The sequence below is a fragment of the Aspergillus welwitschiae genome (genome assembly GCF_003344945.1).
Source record: "Aspergillus welwitschiae strain CBS 139.54b unplaced genomic scaffold BDQ94scaffold_20, whole genome shotgun sequence".
Classification (NCBI taxonomy): Eukaryota; Fungi; Ascomycota; class Eurotiomycetes; order Eurotiales; family Aspergillaceae; genus Aspergillus; species Aspergillus welwitschiae.
Window position 1 is genome coordinate 584,926 of NW_020798714.1, and position 27,594 is coordinate 612,519.

The following is a 27,594-nucleotide window of genomic DNA, read 5'->3' on the forward strand; positions in this document are numbered from 1 at the left end:
TCAGACGTGGCTGGTCCTCTCCAACGGCACGAATCTTTCCTCCTAAACCGTCGTATACCACTCCCGGAACGACGGAATCCCTCCTCTCGAATCGTCTACAGTTCGGTCATTTGTGGCCGGATTTCTAGCTAGTTCCCTCCGACAACCTCCACGGTGGCTTCACTCCTCTTCCGGGCGTCGCCCATCGACCCAGCCCTTCGTCCGCCGTCGCCGTCGAATTCCCAGTCTCAAGACTCGAACTACAAACATACCTCCTCCTCGACTGACAGTCAATCGGGATCGCGCCAATCGACCACGGATACTGGTGCGGGAGCATCGTCAGCGTCGTCGCAGTATTCTGGAACGCTTCCCGAGGCGAGTTCTCTAGATAAATACACCCATAGCCCAGGCAGTAGCAGCAACGGTAGTGCCTTCCCCAGCTCTCTGGGCCCATCTCTGCCTGGACTCTCTGCTTTGGCCTCGGTCGCATCTGCGCCCACTTCCAATCTGCGGTATGTGTATCTAGCAAGAACCTTTCCCTATGCGATGTTCCATAGACGAGACCAGGTGATGGAATGAGAGGGGAGTCGCAGGGAAGATCATGTGTGATTCCCCTGCCATGTCTGGAAGGGAGATAAGATGATTTTGAATACTTGCACGCCCAAGGCGCCCGTATCTCTGGTTATGCTGACGAGTCTTACGTGTGCAGAGCCTCGAGTAGCAATGCGCAGCCCAGTATGGCCAATATGACATACGCGACATCTTCTCCGGCTGCCACTACTGGTGGGCAAGGCAATAATCCTGTAAGTTTCTGAGACGATCTTATCATTGGAAGGCGATGGTTCTTATCGAGCTACGCTGGTTTTGTTGCTTTTTTTCTCTTCTTGCCTGGGGTGAAATCTCTGGTGTTCATGGTGACCCTTAATTTCCTGGGTTTCTTTTTCTGTGCCAATCTGCTGTTATCAGCAGCCGCTGGGGGCTTGGCGCCGCACCACCTGCTCCTTATCGCGCCAGCCCATCAAATCTCTCCCGATCTTATCAACCCAGCGCTCTTCCTCCTCCATCCACTATCAGTCCGCTTCCCCATCTTCTGTCTCTCCCTCCCCTCTCCCTCGCGTGATCCTACTGTTCCAAAAACCATGGCGACCACATTGGCTGATCACAAACGTCCTCAATTACAGCCCGTGTGCCAGAATTGCGGCACTTCTACGACACCTCTCTGGCGCAGGGACGAACTCGGCTCCGTCCTTTGCAACGCCTGTGGCTTGTTCCTCAAACTACATGGCAGGCCCCGTCCGATAAGCTTAAAGACCGATGTCATCAAAAGTCGCAACCGGGTCAAGACTGCTGGTCAGGGCCCCAAGCGTAAGGTGAGTCTGTTGTCTAGAAAAATTTTCCCTGGCTGTCCTATGTCTTTGTACACCTGAGATAACGATCGCTAACATTCCTATCAATGTCTTATCAGTCCGGCGGTGCTATCGATACGAATGGCTTGTCTACCTCGAGGTCCGAAGCTGGGACGCCCCCCATGGGGTCCCAAGGATACCGTCGCGCGTCGCGGAAGGCATCACCGGGCCATTCCGACCGATCCAACTCACCCGTCTCCCGTACCGAAACGCCTGGTATCCCTTCCATGCAACAACCACACCCTCAGTCGCAACACAATGCCAACATTGCGCCTCAGCACATGTTCGATAGCGTCACAATCGGCGACCATGGGCTCAATCAGCCGAATGCGCTGCCCTCGGTGCAGCCACGCCAGCCGTCGCCCACGGCGACCTCGGCGGCTGTCGACCGCCATCTCGAGTCACCACAGACATACGATGGACTGCTTGCAGCCAATACCTCGTTGAAGACTCGCGTGAGCGAATTGGAGTTTATCAATGAACTGTTCCGGGGCCGGGTGACGGAACTGGAGCAGAGCGGCGCGACTGCGCGCCGATCGGAGATGATCGTCCGGGACTCGGAGGTACGGCTCCGGCGGTCTCTGGAGGAGGCCCAACGGCGCGAAGACGATCTGAAACGGAGGATATCTGAGCTGGAGCGACAGCTTACCGACCAAACCTCCTCTGCCAACCCGGCGGGCAATGACAGTCCCAGCGAGCCGCTGGCCAAGCGGATGCGGCTGTCCGACGTCGTGGAGCAACCTGCGGAGTCGCCAACAAAATCCCCCAAGAGTGTCTAACTCTCACGGGCGGGGGGTTTGTTCGGACGATGGACGCGCATGAGTGCGTCGGGCAGCACCGACGTAAACAAATGCGCACATAGTTTGCGGTGCTGCGTTCTCTGATCTTCCCCGGTCTCTTTGATACCCTTTACGAGTCTTGTCATTGGCTGGCTGTATATCGGATTAACTACCTAATTATATCACACCTTCCTTCGAGCCATTCTTCCCCATTCTCTTCTTCTACTCATCCTATTTGTTCCGATATGAGTCGGGGAGAGATTATTCTGCGCCTGCACCTGCTCCCCTCATCCCAGCCCGACCGCACGAAAAAGAATCCCCCTCAAAAAGAAAAGAAAAGGACCTGTAAAGGGTTTTACATGTGTTCAAAGTAATTCGTGTTATTATTAACTCCCTGAATCTAACTACTGTCTTCTTCCCACCTTCTGTTTGTAAGCGTTCGTAGTACATCATCCCATGCAACGTACCGAGTGACCCAGTACTATACTTCCGAGAGCGGAAACACTTCACATACCATTGTAACCCACCCTAATCTTAGGATCAACGACCCTATATTATCCCACTCTTAAGGATAACACCCCCCAACCTGGGCATCCCATCTCATCTCACCATGATCTAGATAGGTATTACTCCACCCGTCGATCCGATTCCTTCCTTATCAGCGCGATGTGGGCAGTGGTCACGAGTCCGGAGTACCCGGAATCGACCCGACCTCCTCACTTACTACTTACTCTCAAATCCGCCCTTATCAATGCCCGTCACGCAAATACTCCCTTCATTATTGGCGCAACCTGATTTGTTGGTCCGTCGGGGATACGACGTTGATCGACATACACACAGTGTCTTTTCAAATTGCTTGTTTAGATTGTTGGTAGATTTATCCTATCTCTGATCTATCTACTCGCTATAAATGGTAATTTTGGCCCTGGGGGGCTGCCTACTGTCCGGATTCCCGACGGTCGGGGGTGCTGATTGGAGGTTTCCCCGCTTTGAGGCCGAGGGATGCGGTTATACTAACCTTTTGGGTTTATGGGACTATTGTTATCTGGGTTTATGATGAGATGCGTACGGAGTAGAATATTTGTATTGAGTAGTAGGTGAGGGGGTAGTGTTGGTTGCGACTTAGTGCATGTAGGGGTTATCTCTATATTGGAGCGCAATGCTCGTTGGCTGATCGGATACAGATGGATAGGCAGCTGGCTGCCTCTTTCTATCGTATACTCGGGTGAGAAAAATGAATCCATGATGCCGATATCAAGAAGACTTCATTGTAAGGTGTTCGTGGCTGAGATAGACTTAGATTGACAACGATGAGGACGGAGTATAATCGGATAAATCTCAAATAGACAGGGAAGGGATGCATGTCGATATGACTGGACACATGACTATGGAGCACGTGTTTCTCCCCATGTATGAGTCTATCACATCAATTATCACTACTCTGGAAGCTCCACAGCTATGAGGACAGTAATGCGTCTCTGTAGCCCGTCTATTCGCATTATCAGCCATCTTTAAACCGTCGCAATGGCATATCACCCCCCCCCCCTTCACCCATATCAACGCAGACAGACAAGCTCCCTCTCATCTACACCTCCATCACCACCACGCACATTCCCAGCAAGAGGATACGAACTCCTCAATCATATTCCCAACTCAGAAGAGGAGTCTCTCCCTGACTACCGAGCGGAGCGATACTACCCCGTCCACATCGGTGAAGTCTCCAACTCCCGATACCAAGTCATCACCAAACTAGGCTCTGGATCCTCATCCACAGTCTGACTATGTCGCGATCTACAGTATCACTGGAAGAACGCGAGACGCGACCCCAGGGCAATAGGAAGAGGTTTTTCTGCGGTTTTTGCGGAAGACCTTGAGCTGGATTCGTGGGGAGAGGCCGAGTGCGAAGGAGTTGTTGATGGAGGATGAGTGGGTGAGTGGTTGAGGGTTACTAGTTACTGATGTATTATTTAGTTATTATCTGGATAGAAGTCTGTATAAGATTACATACGTAGTAGTATGTTTAGAAGAGAGAAGGGATAATAAGGTAGAAGAAACCTACACACTGGGAAACAGTGTAAAATTGGAAAACTTATGTACTGGCTTAGTGTGTTCTTAGAGGGTCCAGTGAACCGGAGTACCCTGATGGATGAATAACCCGGAGGAGTGGAAGTGACAGCCAATGCCCATATGATAAGAGTATGATGGAACGCTTTCAGATCCAATGAATGTCTATATGAATAGTGAACCCTCTATGAAATACCAACCAAATTGCCTACTAAATGGCACATATTCCCTGGGTATATATACGAGGAAGACAAGATATAATAAAAGTCACCACTTTCAGCCTCTTATTCCGTGGAGGCCTCGAAATTTACTGACATCCTAAGCAAGTCGGTCATGCTCGACCTTCTTGTGCATCGCGCCGTGGATACGTCTCTCGTGAAGGATGCTCCACAAGCAGACGACCACACCGGCTACGCCGGACAAGAACGTCGTGTAGTACGCAGCCTGGTAGCAAGCCAGACCATCCGGACAGTCGCGGTCTCCGTTGGGTTCGACAATCGAGTGGCGGTCGTAGATGCTGCCGTAGAGCAGGTTGAAGACGTTGCCGCTCAGCACGGGCGCAAGCGTCATTACACCCCAGTTCTGCGAGAGGCCGCCGATGCCGAAGGTGTGGGCGACCAGCGATGGGAAGACGCCAAAAAGGAAGCCGTATGCGATACCGGTGAATCCGGATACAATGGCTAGTTGATGAGGGTTGGAGATGGCGGAGCCTGCAAGCTGGGTGATGGTGAAGACAAAGGCGGAGATGAACAGACACCAGAATCGCGACATGTTCAGCTTCTTCACCAAAAGGTCGGAGCCAATACCTATAGGAGATTAGTAGCCAATTGTGAACAGTGAGGGTGCCGACATACCGCTAGAAAGCCGACCAATGAAGTTGCCAAAAGACAGAATCGAGACATGCATAACCTGGCGCTGTTGAATAAACTTCGGGCTTGCACTGTCGTCGTAGTACTGCCAAAGTGCCTTGGCCTGGGAAAAATTAGATCAGCTGATATGGAAGGGGTCATACGGAGTCGCCTTACGCTGTTGCCAATATTACTATTTAATTGTTAGCATCGAACAAAAGCAAAATTAAAGGTAAGGGTACTGACTTAATGGTCATCAAACCAATTCCAGAAAGAAGGGCCATCGTCAAAAAGAGTTGCCAGAACTCAATCTTCGGAAGCATCGCCAAGCCGCGAACGTCCGGGTGCGGGGATTCAAGAGCAACATCGGAGAGAGCATCGTCATCCTCCTCGTGTTGGGTGAGGTATTCTCGGGAAGAGCGTGAAGGAACTTTGGACACCAAGGAGGATGTTTCGTCAATATCGGGGCTGTGGCCGGGGTGATGGGGACTCGACACGACCGAGTGCGATCTGTCACGCGCTGCGGGACAGGAATCATAGGTTATAGAGGTCTGCGTACCTGCTTCATCAGATTCTTCCAGACTGTGCCGGAATTCTGTAGATCTAGTAGTGCGTAGTCGTTGAGATTCTACGCCAGGGGACCTGCCCCGTCCGAGTGGCATATATGGCTCACTTGGAGGCATGATACGAAGAAACGGGATCGAAACGAGGTTTAGCGCACAGGTGCCCAGAGCCAGCAAAAGGAGGAAGCGGCCTGTATCGTCCTTGAAGAGAATCGAGGAGACGGTCGACCAGAAGAACGCACTCAGCCCAAAAGCGGCCAAGGGGAAAGCAGTCGCTGTTCCACGATGATCGGGGAAGTTGGAAGCCGCTAAACGGTGTTGTTAGCCATGACAGATAATGTATTCATTAGAGAGGCTTGGCGCACATGTCTTGATTGACGCTGAGAATGCCGAGCAACTTCCGAAGCCTGTCAAGAAAGCAAAAAACGACAGGAAGATAATGGCCATCGACCCTGGGCCCTTGACGTAGGCTGTACATGCAGATATTAGCTAGCTGCAACCTCTCAGGGTTCAATATAGGACATACCCAGATAGATGGGATAGTAGCCGATTCCCAGCGTGATTGCACCCAAGAAAGTCGTCAGACGCGGACCTCGAGCATCTGTCAACAGACCCAATGGGATTCCCGATGCATACATGCCCAAATTCCCAGCCGCGCCCTGGAAGTGTTATTAACAAATTGTTGAATTCTGGGAGAAGGGCGCAATGGGCGGCTTACAATGAAGTTGCTTTCGGTAGAGGAAATCTTCATTTGTTGCGCAAATTGGGGCGCCCATGCCGAGTATGCATACTGTCACACAGATCAGACTCTTGCCAAACATCCAGCCTCATATTGGACCTAGAGAACGGAAGAAGCGCACATTGGTACCACACGCGAGAGCAACCAGGGTGGCCGCTACGACGGAAACGATCCGCTTCGATTTATGGGGCGAGGCGGCCATGGCGATGCGGGATCGGGAGGGCGAAGACACCGGGGGAAGGCCAGTTGGAAACTCTTCGCATCGAAATATGCGGGGGAGGGTCGCAGTGGCCGGACGACTAGTATTTGTAGTTCGTTGGCCGGGATGGTGGTGCAGTGGATAATCGTTATCACGTCACGATAACCGGAGGAGGTGCGAAGTAAGGACAGCCGGCTAGACCTCGACCATAGATAACCGCACCACGGATATGTAGTGTGTAGTAGTAGGAGTAGTAAAGAAAGGAGGACAACAACAACAACACAAGAAAAAGAAGAGCAGAAAAGAGTGCAGGAAGAAGAAGAAAAGGAGAGTCGGCAGCAGAGACGAAACAGAAAAAAAGAAAAGAGCGACGTGAGTAGTGTTTGGATGTCCTCCAGCAATGAATTTTAGTCTCTCCACCTCCCACGCAATCAAAGAGCAAAGTGTCCCCAAAAGCGTCCCGTCGGACTCGTCAGCTCAACGCAGTCTAGTCTCTCCCCGGACGAGATCGGAGGCTTGTCTCCTCCTGTATGGTAACTGCATTACCACTCCGATGAGTGTCACAGCCAGTCGCTTATCGCCGATAAGGTCATCATTACCGGCACACTTGCCCCGGATACATAGGCACGTGACTTTTATGCATCCCCATCACGTGGAGTACATCCCCAGACATTGTGTGGAGGGAAAGCATAATACTTAAGACTACATTTGGCAGGTACGACCTCTCTCTGAACAACTACTAGTCTGTAAAGCAATATAGTCATATCCTTAGAATCACCTCATGGTGCTGTTAATGTAGCCGACTCTGCTGGACGCGCGTAAGAATCAACCATCCGCTAGATTCCCGGCACATGACGAAGGCGGCGAACCTCCGCGGCTTCTCCTCCTGCCATTCCGTCTTCATCTTCCAGTACCTCCAGGCTAGTTATTATCATCCCGTCTCCTGCATCAGGATCAAATATAGTCTTTAGTGAGAGGGAGTGACACTCTTCTTCATCCAGCATGGGTGCCCTCTTATCTCTGCCTCTGCTGGCTCTTCCCAGCGCCAGCACGGTTCGTGCGCCTCCATCACCGCCATCTAATCCCCCCACTGACATCAAGGTAGCTCATCACCCTCGCGACATCGTGCTGCGGCGCAGCGACCTGCTCGGCAGTATGTAGTGCATGCGGGAAGTTTCAGAACAGGTCAGCGACATCCAAACAGAAAACAAGCCTCGCGCGCCATAATGATGGACCTGGCTGACATTAGGCACCAACTAACAGTATGGCTACGAGAATCGCCTATGCCTTCATCCTCTTGTTCAATTCGATCATCTCCTGGATAATGCTCACGCCATGGGCGCTCAAAAAGTTACAACACATGACGTTAGATTACATGGAAATCAGATGCGATGGGAAAGAATGTTATGGTTGGGTGGCCGTTCATCGAATCAATTTTGGTCTTGGGCTCTTCCATTTGATCCTCGCCTTCATGCTGCTCGGAGTCAGGTCCTCCAAAGATGGCCGTGCGGTCCTTCAGAATGGGTTCTGGGGTCCCAAGATCATTCTGTGGCTTGCGCTCGTTGTGGCATCATTCTTCATCCCCGAGTCGTTCTTCTTCGTCTACGGTCACTATATCGCCTTTATCTGCGCCATGCTGTTCCTTCTGCTGGGTCTAATTCTCTTGGTGGATCTGGCGCATTCATGGGCGGAATTGTGCCTGCAGAAGATTGAAGATAGTGATTCACGCACGTGGCGTGGCCTTCTGATCGGCTCTACTGTGGGCATGTACGTTGCATCTCTCGTCATGACGGTCTTGATGTATGTCTTTTTTGCCCACAGCGGATGCGCCATGAACCAGGCTGCGATTACTGTAAGTTTGCTGCGTCCTCTACAGTCTGTCATCTGCCATCTCTGGCCCCGTGCTTACTTTCCGCAATAGATTAATCTTGTTGTCTTCCTTATTATTTCGATCATCTCGGTGCAGCCCATGGTGCAGGAATCCAACCCCAGAGCAGGATTGGCCCAGGCCGCCATGGTTACAGTTTATTGCACCTATCTCACCATGTCCGCGGTGTCCATGGAGCCAGATGACCGTCACTGTAACCCTCTGATTCGTGCGCGAGGCACCAGAACGGCTAGTATCGTTTTGGGCGCGATTGTCACCATGGCTACCATCGCGTATACGACCACCCGCGCGGCCACCCAGGGCATTGCGCTAGGCTCCCAAGGGGGGCACAACTACTCGCAGCTGGGATCGGATGACAACGAGCATGGTCTTGTGACCCAGCAGCCAACCACTCGCCGCGAGATGCGGGCCGAGGCTCTTCGGGCGGCTGTTGAGAGTGGCGCTTTGCCCGCCAGTGCGCTGGATGACAGCGACGACGAATCCGACGAGTATGACACCAAGGACGACGAAAAGGGATCGACGCAGTATAATTACTCTTTGTTCCATATCATCTTCTTCCTGGCGACCACCTGGGTCGCTACCTTGCTGACCCAGAACTTGGACCCGGAGGCCGTCGACGACTTTGCGCCTGTTGGCCGCACCTACTGGGCTAGCTGGGTGAAGATCATCAGTGCCTGGGTGTGCTATGGAATTTACCTGTGGACCCTGATTGCACCGGTGGTTCTGCCGGACCGCTTTGACACCTACTGATCGTGGGGGTGAATAGAAAGATCACGTATAACCGGGAGTTGGGCGTTGAACAGCGATATTTCTTTTTTTCTCGTAGTTGTACAGTTTCCTGCCGTTCTGCGTCATAGTTGGTGCTGCGATGCCGCAACTGAAATCGTCTATTATTATTCTGCAACATACCATACTCAGCTGTTATTGTCTTTGAAGAACCTTCATGTATCATAGTACAGTCTGTCAAGTGCACAAGAATGATATTGATGTTATTGGAACTGGTTGTTGTATGTGCTTGTAGATGTAGAAACTCCTGCCGCCCGGAGATCCGCTTATCGCAGCCTCCGCGTAAAGTGGCCGGCGAGCGCGTGTCACCGCGTTTTCTGCCCCCTCAAGTTTCAATTTCACCATGGCATGAACATGGCGACCATCAAGGCCATCGAGGCCCGCTCAGTATGTCTACTTGATGTTTAGTCTGAGATCTCTTCTAATCCATACACTACAGATCCATCAAATCCAATCCGGTCAAGTCATTGTTGACTTGTGCTCCGTTGCAAAGGAACTGGTCGAAAACAGTCTCGATGCCGGAGCAACCTCGATAGGTACTACAACAGCCAAATTCTAGCACACGTTGCAAGCCATAGATTGACATCGCTGATTATGATCTAAATTATTCCAGAAATCCGCTTCAAAAACAATGGCTTAGACTTGATCGAAGTCCAAGACAACGGCAGCGGAATCTCCCCCGATAACTACGCCAACGTCGCATTAAAGCACTACACCTCCAAACTCTCCTCCTACGAAGACCTCACCACGCTTCACACCTTCGGTTTCCGTGGCGAAGCGCTATCTTCCCTATGCGCATTATCCGACTTCCGCATTACCACGGCGCAAGCGAACCAAGCTCCCAAAGCCACCCGACTTGATTTCGAACCCTCCGGGAAATTGAAAAAGACGCAGATCGTCGCGGGGCAGAAAGGCACGACGGCCTCGGTGGAGAGTATCTTCAAGGGATTGCCGGTGCGACGGCGGGAGCTGGAGAAGAATATCAAGCGCGAATATGGCAAGGTCTTGAACCTGTTACATGCGTATGCGTGCGTCAGCACAGGGGTGCGCTTCAGCGTCCGGAATTCGGTGGGCAAAACGAAGAATGTGGTCGTGTTTAGCACGAACGGAAATCAGACGACCAAGGAGAATATTGCCAATGTGTATGGGGCGAAGACACTTCTGGCGCTGATTCCGCTGGACTTGGCACTGGAGTTTGAGCCGTCTGCTGCGGCAGGGAGGAGAATCACTGGGTCTGGGGAGTTGAACAAGCTCACAGTTCGCGGACATGTCTCGAAACCGGTATTTGGGGAGGGGAGACAGACACCGGATCGGCAGATGTTCTTTGTGAATTCACGGCCGTGCGGGTTGCCGCAGATTGCAAAGGCGTTTAATGAGGTGTATAAGTCGTTCAACGTGTCTCAGTCGCCGTTTGTGTTTGCAGATTTTCATATGGATACAAACGCTTATGACGTTAATGTGTCGCCGGATAAGCGGACCATTCTGTTGCATGATGCGGGAGCGCTGATTGATTCGCTGAAGGAGTCGCTTGTGCAATTGTTTGAGTCGTCGGATCAGACGGTGCCTCAGTCGTTGGTTGTGGGGTCGAAGCCTGCCCCTACCCTCAAACAACGCTTGGGAAGCTTGCAGACTCAGACTCAGAGTCCGAACCGGCCTGCAGTGGAGGATGCGGACTCCTCGGCGGCTGATGATCGGGAACCTGTGGGAAGCCAGGGGACCGGTGAAGTACAGTCGAGCTCACAGGATCGGATGAAGAGCTTCTTGAGCGGTCTTGGTGCCCGTGGCAGCAGCCCAGTTGTCTCCTCCCCTGCAGGCCGGGGTGCATCAAGCGTACGAGACCAGCCTATGCCTTCGTCACCTCAGGATCATCCTGAACCGATGGAAGAGGACAATGACCTCTTCGTAAGACAGGACTCTCCTGCCGAGCCACAGCCTCCCACACAAGGGGAAATCGCGGAAGAAGCTCCTCGACAGCGTGAAGATAATAACTCGTCACAGGACACAGCTCCTAAAGAACCCTCGGTGTCGACGCAGGTAGTCGACCCTTTGGAGGAGACACCAAATACTATCCAAAATGCGTTTGATCGCATGCGACCAAGGCGAATGCCTCCTGAGATGGCTACCATTACTATCGGCAACAGGACCGTTACATCTATGGTGGGAAGTGGGTTGCCCAGAAAGCGATCTGTAGGTGCCGGTGATGCCACTGGCCCTACGACACGTAGAAGACGGATACACACCCCTTCTCGCCCTAGCATATTCGGCAAGCACATGAGAGATTTTGCTGCTCCAGGCTCGCAATTGGAGCCGGAGAGTGAGGACGAGGAAATCCTGGATGAGGAAGCAGAAGATGCAATTGAGGAAAGCGAAGAGGAAGAAGAGCCTGAAGAGCAAGAAAGTGAAATCGAGGATGAAGAGGAAGATGATGAATCTCAATCTTATACGCCGTCAAACCATGAAGATGATCAACCTCCCGAAGATGTTAGCAGTGAACACCATCACCACGAAGCCAGCAATGGTAATGAACCTCAAAGTTCACAACAACTTGGCTCCTCGGAGCACAACATAAGCGAAGAAGAGAAAAAGCGCCACGAAGAAGCCGAAGTCCAACGGCTCATCCAGGAAGCGGAGGACAGAGCAGCATTGCCACAGGGCAACAATATCCATCGTGCGAACAAGATGAATAAGGGAGCTGCTCACCGCGACTCTACTGTGCAGCTAATGAGTACTATCGATGGCTCTCTTTCTAAGATACGCTCACAACTAGGGCAGCTACAGGAAAGCCTTCGTCGTTGGGAAGAGCACCACGGTCCCTCCCAGAGTGAAGATGAGACAGCAGCGCCACAAGAAACGGCAGAGGAAAGACTGTCTCTAACGGTTAGCAAAGACGACTTTGCCAACATGCGGATTGTCGGGCAGTTCAATCTAGGGTTCATCCTGGCTACGCGGTCATCCACCGATGACTCGGGCCCTGGATCATCAGCAAAAGACGAACTCTTCATCATTGACCAGCATGCATCTGATGAAAAGTTCAACTTCGAACGACTGCAGGCAGAAACCGTGGTGCAGAATCAGCGCCTCGTCCAACCGAAGCGCCTCGATCTCACCGCAGTAGAGGAGGAAATTGTCATTGAGAACCAAGCCGCGCTGGAAAAGAACGGCTTTATTGTAGAAGTGGACGAAAGCGGAGACGAGCCTATCGGGCGCCGCTGCAAGTTAGTCTCGCTGCCTTTGAGTAAAGAAGTGGTCTTTGGGGTTCGGGATCTGGAGGAGCTCATTGTCCTTTTGTCGGAGACACCTACCAACGCTGCACGGTCAGCGACAGGGATGTATATACCGCGTCCGAGCAAAGTGCGGAAGATGTTCGCCATGCGGGCCTGTCGGTCGAGCATCATGATTGGCAAGACTTTGACGGTCAAGCAGATGCAGAAGGTGGTGCAGAACATGGGCACCATAGATAAGCCGTGGAACTGTCCCCATGGCCGGCCGACTATGAGACACTTGATGAGTTTGGGGCAATGGAATGAATGGGATGAGCTGGATGACGAGGAAGACCAACCGGTAGATTCCTTGGATATATGGCGAGGGTTCTACCAGGAAATGGCTGCACATAGTGAGGAGGAGGCTGAGGAAGCAGAGGAGTAGATCTAAGCCTGGTTGCTCAGGTTCATTTACTTTTGGATAACATGATAGACCAACGGAGTCATTGGATATATTTACGGATTGGCCCACATCATCTCATATCATCTACGATTGCCTTTATCACTCTTTGAGTAACGCTTCACCTTCCGACTAAAGCTCGGTCAAAGACAATTACTGATCATAACTGGATAATTAGCTACCAGCTCATATTCAATAAGATAAAATTGCAACACGCGACCCAGATCGCTGCTCCATCCGAGCGCCCGGATGCATAAATGAGGGACCCTCGGGATCGCCATCCGAAAGGATAGACACACGATAACAGTCGGTCCCTACGCCGAAACTATCTCAGTGGCTGATGCATCATGGCCATCTCTTGGCCACTTATCGAGTAGCACGACACGTCACGATTGGATGCAGCTGCAGCTCTCCTTGCAGTTGCAATTGGGATTGCGGGGATGCCACAATCCCCGCTCGGGACTCCTCCCGACAGCTGCTCTACAAATACCCTGCCTGGAACTGATCTCGCCTATACCATCAGTACATACAAAAGCGATAGACCGTCATGCGGACACTCTCCTTTCCATCTCGCGTGCGCGCCTCAATTCTGCACACAAGCCGGAGGCCAGGTCAGCCGCTGCGAGCCCTGAGTCTATGGCATCCTCCCAAGTTCGAGAATGAGAAGCCAGTAAGTGTTAAGTTTAAACGCATCACAGCTCCTGGCATGCTTCGATGCTAAGATGACCACTAACAACTGCAGCTCAACTACGCAAAAGGCTCACCTGAGAGGGCCGAGTTGACGCAAGCCCTACAGAAATTGAAGAATGAGATGCCCTTCAACATCCCACTCACCATCAATGGCTCCACAGTAAGTCACCTCACTTCTAAATAAGCCCACGCAGCTAACAATCCAGACACAAACCATCAAATCCCAAGTCCAAAAGAACCCCTCACGCCACAACGAGGTCGTTGCCGAATATGCATCCGCAACGCCCGAGCAGGTCAACACCGCCGTGGACGCAGCCCTCAAGGCCAAACCAGCCTGGGAGGCCATGCCCTTCGAGGACCGCGCCGCCATCTTCCTGCGCGCCTCTGAGCTCATTGCAGGCAGATACCGCTCTGAAATCGTCGCTGCTACCATGTTAGGCCAGGGAAAGAACATTTGGCAAGCCGAGATCGATGCCGCCGCCGAGACAGTCGACTTCTTCCGCCACTACATCCAAGAGTGCTGGTCACTCTTCGCGCAGCAGCCCAAAGTCCACCTGCCCGGCACCTGGAACAAGCTCGAATACCGACCTTTGGAAGGATTTGTCTACGCCATCGCCCCGTTCAACTTCACTGCACTAGGCGCGACCCTCATCGGCCCAGCCGCCCTCCTAGGCAACGTCGTTATCTGGAAACCATCCGACTCTGCCCTCCACGCCAGCTGGCTTTTGCACCAGATTCTCCTCGAAGCCGGTCTCCCCAAAGACGTAATCCAATTCCTGCCCGGCGATGCCGAACAAGTAACTAACACGATCCTCCACCGCCCCGAATTCGGCGCCCTCACCTTCATCGGCTCCACGCAAGTCTTCAAAGGCCTGCAGAAGAAGATCGGTAATGCCATCGGCGAGGGAATCTACAACTCCTACCCACGTGTGATCGGTGAAACTGGCGGCAAGAACTGGGGTCTCGTGCACCCCTCAGCGGACATCACCAACGCAGCCCTGAACACCATTCGCGGCGCGTTCGAATACCAGGGCCAGAAATGCTCCGCCAATTCCCGCATCTACGTCGCCGAATCCGTCTGGCCTGCTTTCCAGCAAACGTTAAAGGACCAGCTCTCCCGCCTGTCTGTCGGCCCGGTCGACGAATACGCCCACTTCATTAACCCCGTCATCCACGAACGCGCCTTCGACCGTCTTGCGGAGGTCATTCATGCCGCGCGCACCGATCCCGAACTCGAACTCGTTGCTGGTGGCATCGCCGACAAGAGTCAGGGATACTACGTACACCCGACTGTATACCGCACAACGAACCCGAAGCATGAGATCATGTCCCGGGAACTGTTCGGCCCCATTCTAGGCGTATACGTGTACCCAGACAATGAGTGGGAGGAAACGCTGAAGCTAGTGGACGGGACATCGCGCTATGCCTTGACGGGGAGTATCTATGCGAAGGACCCATACGCGTCGCGACAGGCGCAGACAGCGCTGCGTCATGCGGCGGGCATGCTGTATCTGAATACGAAGTGTACGGGGTCGACGGTCGCGCAGCAGCCGTTTGGAGGAAGTCGAGACTCCGGAACGAATGACAAGACGGGCACAATGGCGCATTTGCAGCGGTTCGTGAGTGTCAGGACGATTAAGGAGGAGTTTGGGAGCTTGGAGGAGGTGGAGTATCCTTCTAATGTTGTGTGATGCTGCAGCTTGTCGATAGTAGATCAACGTAAACTACGATCCTCCTTCTTCGATTCTATCATATGATTCTGATTAGTAGTAGTAGCAGTAGCAGTAGTAGTACTGCATTATTTGGGAAGCTCTGGCAAGTTTGTATACCACGGGTTGGTTATACCGAGATATAATATCACAGGAAGATGAATTTTCATCAAGCTCCTGAGCATGTCAATGAGTAGTATGTATTTATCAAAATACTAATTAAACGTGGCAAGTATGCTATACTATTAGTACCAGCAATACTATTCTATGTAGCTGTCAAATTAATAAATCAGAACATAGTATGAAAAATTTATAAATCTTCCAAAACAAGCATGACGCAGATACAGAACTGCAGAGGGAGCCCCTAAGATTTTTCCTGCCACTGCCATGGCAATTTCAACTAATATACAGAAGACATGGCCCACATTCTTGCAGCCCTGACGGATAAATTGTTTTGCAGAAAAAGATCAAGCTTGGCTCATTTCAGGCATACCTGCAGGCAAGGTAAGGGGAAAAGAATCCGTAGGGCCATGTGGAGCATTTTCTTCACGGACGGAATGCACATACCATCTCGACTACGACTACTACTACTGCTGCTGCTGCTGCTGCTGCTGCTGCTGCATAAATCGGTTCCTTGTGTGTACTTTCATCGTGACCAGATAACTCTAGGGAGCCCCTTACTTCCAGGCTTTGCTTGTCTCGAAATCACCGTCGAATTCAATTCTAGTCGTGCGCGGTAGCCATGCTCAATTCGATGGGGAATCAATGCCTCTAATAATCCAGAATCATATCTCGGTATGGAGAGAGGTGCAGCACCGCCAGATGTAGGCAAACCTGCGCACATTCAGGTTCTGGGAGCAGTATTTGCAGGACGTTGCGATAACCAGTCTCAACCTTTCAGGATCAGACAGCGATCTTCCCCTCAATGTCCGTCGAATCATTCCTCCGCCCACACCACCCCGTGCGGTCACCATCTCGTCCTTCGTAAAAGCCGTCTGGGCTGTGGTTCTAGCTCAAGTGACCGGCGATAAAGACTGTATCAAGTACTCTGTAAGCGGAGAGGATTTCACACGCTGTCCTAATAATAAGTAAACATCTGAGTCGTAAACACATGAAAAGTTCCTCTCACTACTACTAGTAGTAGATAGCTACCACCACTTAAACCAAGATGATCCTCCACTTCCATTTCCAGTGGTAGTGGTAGTAGTACCTCCTCCATCCTCAACAGCAGAAGTACTATCAGTACTATTAGTACTCCCCTTCCCCTTCCCAGTCCCATTCCTAGTAATACTACCATTCAGCCCATCCCCACCATTAACTTCCTCATCATCATCATTCTCACCACCATGATCCCTATTATCCCCCCCCTCAACATACTGCAACGTCTGCTCCAAAACCAACAACTCCCTCTCCACCACCTCCGCCCAATTCTGCACGTCCCCGATTTCCTTCAACCCGTCCCTCGCCTCCCCCGCCAACTTATCCCAGCTCTCATTCTGCTTCGCCAGTGCAGCTGTATGTGATTCTAGCTCCGCTTGCTGCTTCTCCAGCGCGGAGGCGTTCTCTGTGATGGTGTGCGCGCGCTCCACGAGCGGGGAAGCATGTGTGCCGCCGATGTTGAGCAGCGTTGCGCTGAAGGCGGATTTGGCTTCGAGGGTTTCTTTGCTTTTTTCGGGGGTGGGTTGAGTGGGCATTTTGGGGCGGTGTTGAGGGGGGATTCAAGTCAGTGTGTGTATAGTAAGTAGTGGTGGTGCTTGGTTGTTGATGTGGAGATGGTTGTTTATCTGATAGTAGTAGATAGATCGATAAGAGGGAAATGGTGGGGGATTTCACGGGTTACTTATGAATGGTTCTTGTGTGAAATAGGACTAGCTCGGTGTGATTTTGAGCCCGGGGCGTGTGGTGAAGGTGGGGGTGCGTGTGCTGAGCACTTCGTTATCAACCCCCAAGGACAGCATGCTTCGTATGGCTGGTTAACTGAATAGGACTCATAGCGCACCCTTTTTAATTGTGGAGACCGTAAATAGAATGTCTGCTACTCTTTCGAACTCGAATTCATTGTTGAGATCTAGGTTTTCATGGGCTGTAAGCAACTTGTAGCACGGCTACTTATGTAGAGGTTTGCGATTTACTGGACTGGACCATTACTATACGAATGTTATGTCCACGTCTAGTATTGATTTATACACGAGGCACTATGCGCGATTGGTGTAGTAGTACTATAGTAGTACTAGTTGAATCTATGATCGAACTCTTCCTAGCCATCCTCTGATCATCCCCTAGTGTGAGAATGTATATACTACTACTAGTGGTACTAGTTAAGATCATCTAAAACCTCCTTCGGCCACGTTAACCACTCCTCCCACTCCTCCCCCAAGCATCCCATAACCTCCTGGATAACAAACTGCCCCGAATCCCCAAACATCCAAAATTCCCGAAATCGGTGCAACAAACACGCATAATGAGCCAAAATTACCAGTGCCTCAGGCCGTCTCTGCTCCAAAGACTCCGCGAACTCAATCTTCATCAGGATAGGCCACGTAGTTACCGCATTAATTCCCACATGCAGCTCGTCCCGATTCTCTTCTATAACATTCAAACACGACTGTAACGATTCCACAGCCTCCCTATATATTCCCGTGAGTTCGTTCCCGAGCTTCGCGCTATAGATCAGATCCATCAGGCGCTGACAGCCGGGCCCGAGACATCCATTGAATTTATACAGATCTATGCCCACGTTGAAACTTAAACCGAGCGGCGTATCCTGAATCATATGCGAGGCTTTGCTAACAATGGTACGGACACCATGATAAACACGGAAGAAGTGGACGAAGCGGTCGAGGAAGGTATCAAAGTCGCCGCCTCCTTCTTCGCGGTAGATGAGTGTGTCGCAGAGCATGTGGATGCCCAGAGTAGCGGCGAAGACGAAGAGATGGACGCAATTCTCTCGCGTTACTTGCGGGGAGGACGCTTGGAAAATGGACAACGCGTCGGTTTGTAGCTGGGCTGCGTGGTAGCGGTAGTATTCGCGGCGATCTGGTCGTGCCGTACTTAGGTGTAGGGCACTAAATGCGAGCAGCTCGTTGACTAGATATGGGGCTGTAGTAGGGTCCACACCATCTGCTAGCCATGATATAGATCTGTTGGGGTCGAAGCTGGTGCGGATCTTGGTGTACAAGTTGTGGAAGAGCTCGATATGGAGTATGTTCACGGCCTGGCTGCGGAAGGGTGCCTGTGAGGGTTCATTTTCAGGGCTCTCCCGCGGTGTACTCCCGAGAGGTATAGGCGGTGAAGCTGCTCTGGCTGCATGTACTACTGGCCGTGGAGCTGCTGCTCTCAGCAAAGAGCGGCTTCCGTACTCACAGACTCGCTCGGCGCTATGGCAATTCGAGCAAATGGGATGTCTCTCATCGCACTGGAGAGGTTAGTCGGTTCGTAGGGATAACCAGAGCGTAAGCTAATACCTTGACGTGGCGCCGCTTACACTCGAGACATCCGTTGCGAGATTTCTTGTGGACTCTCTGTGGCATTCCGAGTCGGTGGCGACAAGTAGGCGAATACTAAGCAGTTGATATCCTGGCGCCTATTGTCCGAAACAGGGGCATTTCGAACGTTCAAGGTTTCCTACCAGGCTAATATGCCGCGTGTGAGATTAACCTTGGCTCGCCCTATAGCGATGGGGCGCAGGGTCCTGTCGAGGAGGATGGAGCAAATGAGAGAGGGAAAAGTCCGCGGGTGCACGGGCCACTCTCTATTATTAACCCAACCCGAGCCCTACTTTCATAGACACGGATCTGAACTGGATGATATAAAGACGAATAGATCTTACTATGCATACAGCTACCAAGCATCACTTTCGAAAACTAACCATAACACTGTCATGGCAAAACTCGAACCTTTTAGCGGCGACTACTATCTATGGGACTATGTCCCTTCCATAGCCGCCTCGATCATCTTCTTCCTCATCTACCTCGCCCTAACTCTATTCCATGTCTGGAAGGCCTGGATAACCCGCGCACGCTTCTGCATCCCCTTCATCATCGGTGGATTCTGTACGTCCTTCCTCTTTTTACCTGTCCCTGCCATCTCGTTCACCATGACCCCTAACCATATGCAATCCACGCAGTTGAAGTAATCGGCTTCGCCGTCCGCGCCGCGTGCACCAACGCAACCGCCAACCTAATCCTCTACATCCTGCAAAGCGTCTTCATCCTAATCGGCCCCGTTCTCTTCTCCGCAAGCGTCTACATGGTCCTAGGCCGTCTGATTCGCAGCGTCAACGCAGAAAAGTACTCCCTCATCCGCATCACCCGAGTAACCAAAGTCTTCGTCACCGGCGACATCCTCTCATTCCTAGTACAGGGCCAAGGCTCAGGGTTAATGGCCACGGACGGCCTAGAGAACATAGCAAAAGCCATCGTGATCATTGGATTGATGATCCAGATCATCATGTTTGGATTCTTCATCGTCGTGGCTACGGTCTTTGAGAAGAGGATGAAGCGCGCGCCGACGAGTCAGGCGCCGTACACGCATCATCTGTACCCTTTGTATGCGGTTAGTTGGCTGATTATGCTCCGCTCTATCTTTCGGGTTTTTGAGTATGCGTTGGGGCAGAAGGGCTATCTTTTGGCGCATGAGTGGCCGCTTTTTGTGTTTGATGCGGTGCCGATGTCTGCTGTGATGGTTGTCTGGGGGTATTGGCATCCTGGGACGTTGAAGGCAGAGGGGGTTCTGGGGGCGCAGCAGGAGGTGGGGATGGGCTGGTATCGGAGTATGGCGTAGCTTTACTTACCTTTTAGGTATCGTTGCATGCGTTGAGCCATCACAGTTCTTTTTTCGCTTTGTGTTTTGAAGATGCCGTTGTCAGGATAAATCTATCGTGGAGTTATTGTCAGAGATTATGGCATGTCCGTATATAGAGCAAGCTTAAGAGCCTCGCTATTGCATGCACTTGAGAAATACAAAAAAATTGTAGGGTCAAGTATATTCTTTACGCTAAGTTGTTTGGCCCTAGTTATTGTAGTAGGTGCGTGTTCAAAGAGCAGTCATTGAGTCACCCGGAGCGCTCACTAGGCTCACGGGGTGTCCAGACAAAAGTTGCGGCCACCATATCAGGCACTGTTAGTAGATAGTTAAGATTAGATCCTCCTTTCATAAGTTTGCTATGAGCACATATCGCCGCGCTAATGCTGCATCTGTCTGTCTGTCTGTTGTCCTACTTGAAACAAATACAACCAAAGATAACATTGTATACATAACGCTGATAATGCAAAGTCAATTTTTACATCAATGAATGTTCCCTTCGCTAACGCCCGCCCGAAATTCATATACTGCCAAATGATACTTATGTATGCTCGCGTATACACTCGAAATAAAGATCAATTACATCCATTACATCCCATCTCTTCCTCGCGTCGACTTTTTACATATTGGCCAGCTCGTGGTCAATTTGTCGGTCGAGGAACGTCCGCTTGTCGCCCATCAACGTCGTTTGTAGTCGCTGTTCGACCAATGCTCGCACTGTTTCTGTTAGCATCTCGTCCTGTCGACTCAATGGAAGGTTAACTCACCCTGCTTCTTCGTCACCGTGTCCAAATCTACCTCCGCCAAACAGGCGCGGATCGCCTCGGTGATTGCCCCCTCGTCGGGCCCGCCACTTCCCCGGAAGTCGAATGCACTCACAGGTCGCGATATCCCACCTACCGGGCTGCGCGAGTTAGGCCGCCCAAGCAGGTTCTCCGTGCTCTGCATCAGACCCACGCTGTGGCGGTTCGTCATTCCGTCCGGCACTTGACTAAGGTTGCCCAAGGAGCGTGACGCCATATGTCCACTGGCAAACGGCTGGTCCGTGTATCGCGTGAGGCTCGACATGTGCGAGTTGCGGTTACCCGGAGTGTTGGCAAACGGTGCTGGCGACTGTGGCGGCATGTACGGGCTGCCGTGGCGGCCCTGGTGATGCGGGAATCCCGTCAGGATCGTCGACGCCGGCTTCACTGAAGAATAGTTCGAGTGCATATCATCCATCTCCAGCGCCATATCATCGTACCGTCCCCCGTACATCTTCTCCTGGCTCATACCAAAGTCACCGCGCCGTCCCGGCAGGTTGTTGGCCAGCGCATAGTCATCCCAGCGCTGCAGCGGTACACTGCGCGGGTCGAAGCCCTCGTCGTCCACTGCCACAACACGCTTATTGCCCTGTTCTCCAATAACGATACGCGTGCTACCCCAACTGAAGTCATCCTGCTTCCAGAACGAATAGAGCGGCAGAACGAAGTTGTAGATGGGATAGGCACAGATGTAGATGATCATCCAGCCAATGTGCTGCCACTGCCGTTTCAGAAGGAAGATGATCGCCTGGAGACCATACACACCCGCCAAGATAACGATCGAAATCATGGGGAAGGGTCCAGTATGACTGGCAACGCGGTAGATCAGGTAGCCCAGGTAGACACAAGTTGCAGGCAGGATAACCGTTCCAAGAAGATCGACCAACACGACAAACCGCATACTGAACAAGCAGAATCCGCACATATCTTTCAGCGCGGCCACTTCCACTAGGTTGTGTATGGTTGAGTTGATCCAACGCCGACGCTGCGACAGCAACACCGACCAGGTTTCTGGCGCGGCCGTACTGGCGTAGGCATCGGGTATGAACTTGTAGGACATTTCCGGGAAGTGCTTCGTCATAAGCGTAGTCAGGAAACGATCCTCACCGAGCGAGAGGAGGTTCTTTTTATGAAGGGTATCAACGTCATTGTCTGCATACTCCTCGATGACCTTGTCCGAAATGATTAGAGGCTTGCCCTTGTCGGCTGTCCGCAAACGGTACATGCAGAAACTGTTCCTGTTAGTCAATGAGTTTGTCGGAGTCTAAATCAACTTACCATCCAGGAAGACACGTGACACTGCCGAAAAGCGATTCGAACGCCTTGGCCAGGTGATGAGAAATATAGTACTCATACACCTGGATCATCGTCCACCAACTCCGCTCTTCATTTTGCAGGCTAGTCTCACCACAAATACCAGCAATGCGTGCATCATTGGCACAAGCGGCAACCAGACGGTTGAGTGAATCCTCTCGGACACTGGTATCGGCGTCCACCATCAGACAGTATTCGTACAATTCGGGATCTACACCGATGACATTGTTGATCTGGTGGAATATCTCCAGCTCTAGGGGCGACATGGGGGCACGATGGTGTACCCGATTGAGGAATCGCATCATCATGATCTGCGAGTCACGCTTACCCCTGTTTCCAGGTTTGGGCCGACTTTGCTCCGACTCCTTGCCGACCTTGACAACGACAATATACGGGACCACATTGCCCTCATACTCATAAAGACCAGAATACACTTTGCCGTAGTTCAGCTGCTCGCTTCCCTGGCCAATCGCCATGCACGGCAACGCTGGGGGATCAACCTTAGGATCGACTCCCAGAATATCGAGAACGATCTTAGGCGTAGGACGATCATTTCCGCCACCAACAATCATACCGTCGCAAATGACGAAGATGAGCTTCCTCTTGTTGTCATACTGAAGAGCCGTGAGGGAGTCGAGACCTTTACGCAGCGCATCCTCACCTTCTGTGTACGCCGGCACATGGCAGATAACGAACTTATCCTGTGGTGCAGGGCGACGCTTGGAGCCAAGTTGAAGGGCACTAACGAACTTAACGAGGATAACAGCGCAGATAAGAACCGTGAACGAGAGAAGAATCCAATTGTTAACCGTACAGCGGGGGCTGTCGCGGAAATCCACTTTGCCTTTATAGAAGACATAGTCAAGACAGGTCTGTGACTGCTGGAAGTCTGTTGTGTTCTGCCATTTGTCGGTAACATCCTCGCCCGCATAATTCTTGAACAAGTCGGTTACAGACGACGGTAGGAAGGCGTAAGTGTCGTCATTATCGAACAATTCGGCGGTATAGAAGTAGTCCGTGAGGTCATAAATCTTATCGTGAACAATGACCCAATACCGTGAACTATCTGTTGCTTGCTTTTGCACGGTGCTCTTCGACCAAACAAGGGGACCCTTGTAATAAGTCTTAATCTTGGGCAAAAAGATGTCCTCATACCAAGTGATGTTATGCAGTTTGGTGGTCGTACTGGGCGTGTGATAAGGTCCACAGTAGTGCTCTGCGTTGGGATACTCGAGGGCATTGGTGTTGTTAAATTGCAAGGTGACTGACTGCTCCGTCACGTATGGCGAACAGAAGCGAGTCAACGGAGGGGTGAAATACTGATCCAGAATCTCACCCGCAAATGGCTTCATGTTGCTCGTTGTCGTTTCGATTGAAGAATCACTGTGCTGAAGTCTCCAGAACTTGGTGATGTCGTAGACGTTGCCGTGGATACTGACATAAAAATCGTTGTCGAGAGCATGCCAACTAAGTTGCTTCTCATTCCAAGCTTTGTCCTTGTTCGGACACAGCAGATCACCGAAGGCAATGATGTAAAAGCAAACCACACCGTTGAATAGCAGAATGATAAGCATAAGAACGAGCTTCTCGCGCCAGGCCATCCGGACATCGGGACGCTTCATCCGGCCGATCCAGCGCAGAGCGAATGAGGGAATCCAGAAAGTCAATGCCCAAACAAAGCCGACCCAGATGCGTCGGCCCTGAGTGATGGGCTTCTTTTCAATGTGTTTGGGGTCGCCGACTTCAGGGTCGAGCTCGCCGTTATTATAGTGGGCGTATTCGTCAGAATACGGATTATCCCACTTCCTAGTGTCACCCTTGGAGCCGAGACCATAATCGCCACCCATGTTTAGAGTCTGGGGCACACTTGGAGCAACTGATTTGGCGCCTCCATGGAAACTGGGTGCCAAAGTGCTCTGGCGGTGGTTGAGAAGGTCATCCCGACTGCCCAGAAGGCTGGTGGACTCTGCCATAGGGGTGCCTGCATAATGGGGCATTCCAGCATCGAGCATGGTGTTCCCGTACAGGAAAGGGTTGGCCGTCGCGGGCTCTTCTGGTTTCATGTCAAGCATCGTTTCAGCTTCCCACCATGCACTTTCTCTCATCCAGATTCGCTGGTGGCCCACGAAGGCATCGCCATTGGTCCAGCCCCTCTCCATCAGCCAGCTCTCAACACCATCCCGACCCTCAGCGCATCCGAGGCGGTAATAACGGCCGACAAACTCGTCCATGTCGAAATCGGCCGTAAAGTCAAGCTGCCTGAGGCGTCGGTTGGCCCATTCGGCAAGTCTCCATTCCCGCAATTGCCGGGACACGACTCCAGCTGACCAAGCGGCCGTCGGCGTGAAAGTGCTGAGCGTCTCGGGCAGATCGTCAGTCGGATGGACGGAGATATGATGCCAGACTCTGCTGCTTCCCAACGTGGTCGGAAGATCAAACCGGCCCCGCTTCCCAACCGTGATACCTTCGGCTTCAACAGGGAGCAAAAGTTTTCGGAGGAAGGAGTCCATGTCGACTTCCAGCCCAACCTTCTCCAGTACTTCCTGCCTCTTGCCGAGTTCATACTCGCGTTCGTGCCAAGCAGAGCCCGTGGTGATCCCGAGGTCCGCCTCGACTTGGGCTACCGCAGAGGAAACATCGTTTGCAATAGCATGTCCCACAGGAGGGACAGTGACGCCATCCTCCTTCATCTCTGCATTAATACCAGCATTGTCATCGAATACGTTGCGAACTGCCACGGCTTTTCCTAGCGCAGGTCTGGGAATATCCACCACAGTAATGCTGACCGTGTCATCGTCAGTCCACTGGCCGCCCGGACCAGAGCCACCACTGGTGCTAGGGTCATTGTCGAGAATCGCCTGAAGCTCGCTTGAGATGGCCTCGTTAGCTTTTTCGATCACCCAGTCGACCAGTGCCTCGTAAATTCCCGAGATCAGCACTTCGCGATCATCAGTGGAGCAACTGTGAAGCAGAACTTCCGGGTCCAACCCGAGCAGACCGCCAACCTCGTCACATGCTTCCTCAAGATCTTCCTGGTCAACCAGAAAGCCGGTGGCATTACCAAGCTTCAGCAGACCGGCAAGGGTGGACAGGAGACCACGCTGAGCCGCCCCCTTGATGCCGATCGACTTGAGCGCAGCTCTGAAGTCTTCCGCAGCAGCAGCGTCGTCGGCAGCGGGGAGATACGCAGGCGGCGTATATGTGCCCGACTTGCTCAGCAGAGAGTACGAGGAGGCATCTTTCAGGTTCAGAAACTCTCGCTCTGCCGGGGTCGAAATCGAAGCTAGAAGGTAGTAGAAAACGTCAAATGCACGATAACCGGCCTCTGTAGGGATATCAAGAAGACCTTTGCGCACATTGATGCCAGACGTGGAGAGTGCCAGTGAGAGGCCTACAACATCACCTTTCAGGTTAATAGAGTAGCGAGCAGAAAGAGCAGAGTACAGGGAGTATGAAGGGTTGAAGGAGGTTACAGCGGACAGGAAGGGTCGGAGAGCTGTAAGAGCGGTAAATGCGATGTTTGGAGTGGTGAGAGGTAGCGCGGTCAGGAAAGGTTCAAATATGGAAGGGGTGGATTGATGGGTGGAGCTGGAACAAGTTAGCATTTGGCCCATGAGGCTGAGAGCTTGGTGCTTACCATAGGACAATGCATCCATCTTCTGCTCGCCTCCGTGCATGCTCCCAAGCTCTGAGTGCTAAATCCCGATCTATCGTCCCTCCTTCTTGACCATTGGCGTTTGCCCGGGTAGCGGTGACCCATGTGTTCACCACCAAGCTCGTTCCTGCATCCAGTTGATAGGGTTGCCCCGAGTTGTAATATGCATGCAGCGCATTTAGCAGCGTTGTTGTCGTCACAGTTGAGGGGGCACTCGGACGGGCCGAGGAAACGCCCGTGGAATGGCTCGAGTAGACGGAGAAGCGATTTGACATGACTATTTCCTGCTTGTCCCAGAACTTGAATAACGATAGTGGTAAGGCGCAGTGCCAATCCGGGGGTCGCTCTTATAACCAGGTTGAACGAGTGGAAGGATACCGAGCGCTGGTCAAAGCATGGGGTGTCGCAAGCTTCACCGAGTGGCAGGCGATGGACGCATGTGAATAAACTCAAACGACGGAAATGCTTCACAGTTTCTAAAATAAGAGCGGACTTCACTGGAGCTGAATGTCAACGATCGAGATGGATATAGAGGTACAGATCAGCGATCAGGCGATTGGTATCGTTTGAAGCGAACGTTAGAAGCGATGGGCCGTAGCAAATGTTGCCATACGAAAGGCTGCAAATTATTAAGATTATGTTCAAAACACAGAGGCAACGGGCCAGCAGAAGCAACGGAGAATGGAAAGGCAAAGAATCACAGCCAATACTGACAGAAACAGAAAACAACGAACATCAAAGAAGCAGTAGTGAGAGGGGAACTAAACCGACAGAAGACCGAGCAACAGAGCAGAAAGGGAAGAGAGAGAAAGAGAGCGAGAGCATGATGCGAGGCCGCTGACCCCGATCTGTTGTTTGTATGGTATCTCTGGGTTTAGTTTACCACCAACAGCTTAACTGCAGTGGGGACAGGCGGGTACGGCAGGATGAAAATTACCTCTGCAGTGAATGGGTGGGCTGCTTGTTTCAATTGAGGTTCTGTTCCGTCGCCCGGGTTTCTCATTGGTAATCCAAACCCCCCCAGAAGCCTTGCAATTGCAAAGAAACCCAAGCGAAAAGCACTATGGTTGCTGCTAGCCATCCGCTAGCTAACTCTAACTAAGGCGATAGGTCGTTTAGTAACCGAACTAGGAGCTTCCCGAAAAAGTACACCGTTTCGCCTCCCCCTCGCACACTTTTTGCGACTACTGAGTTAGTTAAGTTCGGAGAAATGCGATGAGGGCTTCGAGAAAGCCAATTTGAAAAAGTAGAAAAAGAAAAGAAGAAAAAAAATAAAAAGGTGTCTCCTGCAGCACGCATACATAGATAACATACATACATTACTGGTGCAGGTAAAGTAGCCATAAATCCCTTACACTGAAGTATTGAAAATTTCCCGGGCCAGCACCAGGCTCCCTGAAAATGTCATGTGGCGTGCATCAGTACTTTACAGCCAACCAATGGAGGGGGCTAAAAGGGTCAGATCCATGGCCCTAGACCCTTAAGGACCCTATAAATGGCACACTTTGTCTCACCCGAACTGGGGCCCGATACCCAAATGGGTAGGCCGTATCTCTTCGTACGATACTAGAGAGGTTTCTCTCATCCAGCATTCAGCCAGTGCGACTGGATCTACCCGGCAGGACAGCATTCAATGTCTCAGTCAAAGCCAATGGCTGCTGACCATCTTGCCACCACCTCTTATCAACCTTGCCAGCAACATCGTTGGG

The 27,594-nt window shown here is 51.8% G+C and overlaps 10 protein-coding genes across 10 annotated transcripts; 5 read left to right on the forward strand and 5 right to left on the reverse strand.

Annotated features, from left to right (window-relative positions):
* Window positions 1-29: 29 nt before the first annotated feature.
* BDQ94DRAFT_51559 (uncharacterized protein) lies at window positions 30-667 on the reverse strand. Its single transcript, XM_026775952.1, has one exon. It carries the CDS (start codon window positions 467-469, stop codon window positions 125-127), a length of 345 nt encoding a protein of 114 aa, XP_026625292.1. The 5' UTR covers window positions 470-667; the 3' UTR covers window positions 30-124.
* A 110-nt stretch (window positions 668-777) lies between these two features.
* BDQ94DRAFT_145769 (putative GATA transcription factor (AreB)) lies at window positions 778-2,569 on the forward strand. Its single transcript, XM_026766703.1, has 2 exons — window positions 778-1,349; window positions 1,445-2,569. The coding sequence occupies exons 1-2, from the start codon at window positions 891-893 to the stop codon at window positions 2,162-2,164; spliced, it is 1,179 nt and encodes a 392-aa protein (XP_026625293.1). The 5' UTR covers window positions 778-890; the 3' UTR covers window positions 2,165-2,569.
* Window positions 2,570-4,095: 1,526 nt separating this feature from the next.
* BDQ94DRAFT_51570 (putative MFS transporter) lies at window positions 4,096-6,994 on the reverse strand. The gene is made up of 8 exons (XM_026775953.1): window positions 6,500-6,994; window positions 6,358-6,429; window positions 6,166-6,298; window positions 6,005-6,109; window positions 5,323-5,947; window positions 5,254-5,269; window positions 5,083-5,200; window positions 4,096-5,034 (listed from the first exon to the last, which is right to left on the reverse strand). The coding sequence occupies exons 1-8, from the start codon at window positions 6,578-6,580 to the stop codon at window positions 4,547-4,549; spliced, it is 1,638 nt and encodes a 545-aa protein (XP_026625294.1). The 5' UTR covers window positions 6,581-6,994; the 3' UTR covers window positions 4,096-4,546.
* A 487-nt stretch (window positions 6,995-7,481) lies between these two features.
* BDQ94DRAFT_145773 (serine incorporator domain-containing protein) lies at window positions 7,482-9,463 on the forward strand. Its single transcript, XM_026766704.1, has 2 exons — window positions 7,482-8,429; window positions 8,499-9,463. The coding sequence occupies exons 1-2, from the start codon at window positions 7,842-7,844 to the stop codon at window positions 9,213-9,215; spliced, it is 1,305 nt and encodes a 434-aa protein (XP_026625295.1). The 5' UTR covers window positions 7,482-7,841; the 3' UTR covers window positions 9,216-9,463.
* Window positions 9,464-9,605: 142 nt separating this feature from the next.
* BDQ94DRAFT_171513 (ATP-binding mismatch repair protein PMS1) lies at window positions 9,606-12,896 on the forward strand (the record flags this gene model as incomplete). The annotated part of the gene is made up of 3 exons (XM_026771792.1): window positions 9,606-9,638; window positions 9,691-9,787; window positions 9,865-12,896. The coding sequence occupies 3 exons, from the start codon at window positions 9,606-9,608 to the stop codon at window positions 12,894-12,896; spliced, it is 3,162 nt and encodes a 1,053-aa protein (XP_026625296.1).
* Window positions 12,897-13,458: 562 nt separating this feature from the next.
* BDQ94DRAFT_179982 (L-glutamate gamma-semialdehyde dehydrogenase) lies at window positions 13,459-15,292 on the forward strand (the record flags this gene model as incomplete). Its single annotated transcript, XM_026773520.1, has 3 exons — window positions 13,459-13,581; window positions 13,654-13,761; window positions 13,796-15,292. The coding sequence occupies 3 exons, from the start codon at window positions 13,459-13,461 to the stop codon at window positions 15,290-15,292; spliced, it is 1,728 nt and encodes a 575-aa protein (XP_026625297.1).
* A 786-nt stretch (window positions 15,293-16,078) lies between these two features.
* BDQ94DRAFT_145778 (uncharacterized protein) lies at window positions 16,079-17,122 on the reverse strand. Its single transcript, XM_026766705.1, has 2 exons — window positions 16,440-17,122; window positions 16,079-16,388 (listed from the first exon to the last, which is right to left on the reverse strand). Exon 1 carries the CDS (start codon window positions 17,002-17,004, stop codon window positions 16,459-16,461), a length of 546 nt encoding a protein of 181 aa, XP_026625298.1. The 5' UTR covers window positions 17,005-17,122; the 3' UTR covers window positions 16,079-16,388; window positions 16,440-16,458.
* A 502-nt stretch (window positions 17,123-17,624) lies between these two features.
* BDQ94DRAFT_171516 (Zn(II)2Cys6 transcription factor domain-containing protein) lies at window positions 17,625-18,840 on the reverse strand (the record flags this gene model as incomplete). Its single annotated transcript, XM_026771793.1, has 2 exons — window positions 17,625-18,725; window positions 18,775-18,840. 2 exons carry the CDS (start codon window positions 18,838-18,840, stop codon window positions 17,625-17,627), a joined length of 1,167 nt encoding a protein of 388 aa, XP_026625299.1.
* BDQ94DRAFT_179983 (RTA1 domain-containing protein) lies at window positions 18,362-20,092 on the forward strand (the record flags this gene model as incomplete). The annotated part of the gene is made up of 2 exons (XM_026773521.1): window positions 18,362-19,362; window positions 19,437-20,092. Exons 1-2 carry the CDS (start codon window positions 18,948-18,950, stop codon window positions 20,090-20,092), a joined length of 1,071 nt encoding a protein of 356 aa, XP_026625300.1. The 5' UTR covers window positions 18,362-18,947.
* A 495-nt stretch (window positions 20,093-20,587) lies between these two features.
* csmB (putative chitin synthase) lies at window positions 20,588-26,323 on the reverse strand. The gene is made up of 4 exons (XM_026775955.1): window positions 25,868-26,323; window positions 22,195-25,818; window positions 20,881-22,148; window positions 20,588-20,830 (listed from the first exon to the last, which is right to left on the reverse strand). Exons 1-4 carry the CDS (start codon window positions 26,158-26,160, stop codon window positions 20,733-20,735), a joined length of 5,283 nt encoding a protein of 1,760 aa, XP_026625301.1. The 5' UTR covers window positions 26,161-26,323; the 3' UTR covers window positions 20,588-20,732.
* Window positions 26,324-27,594: the final 1,271 nt, after the last annotated feature.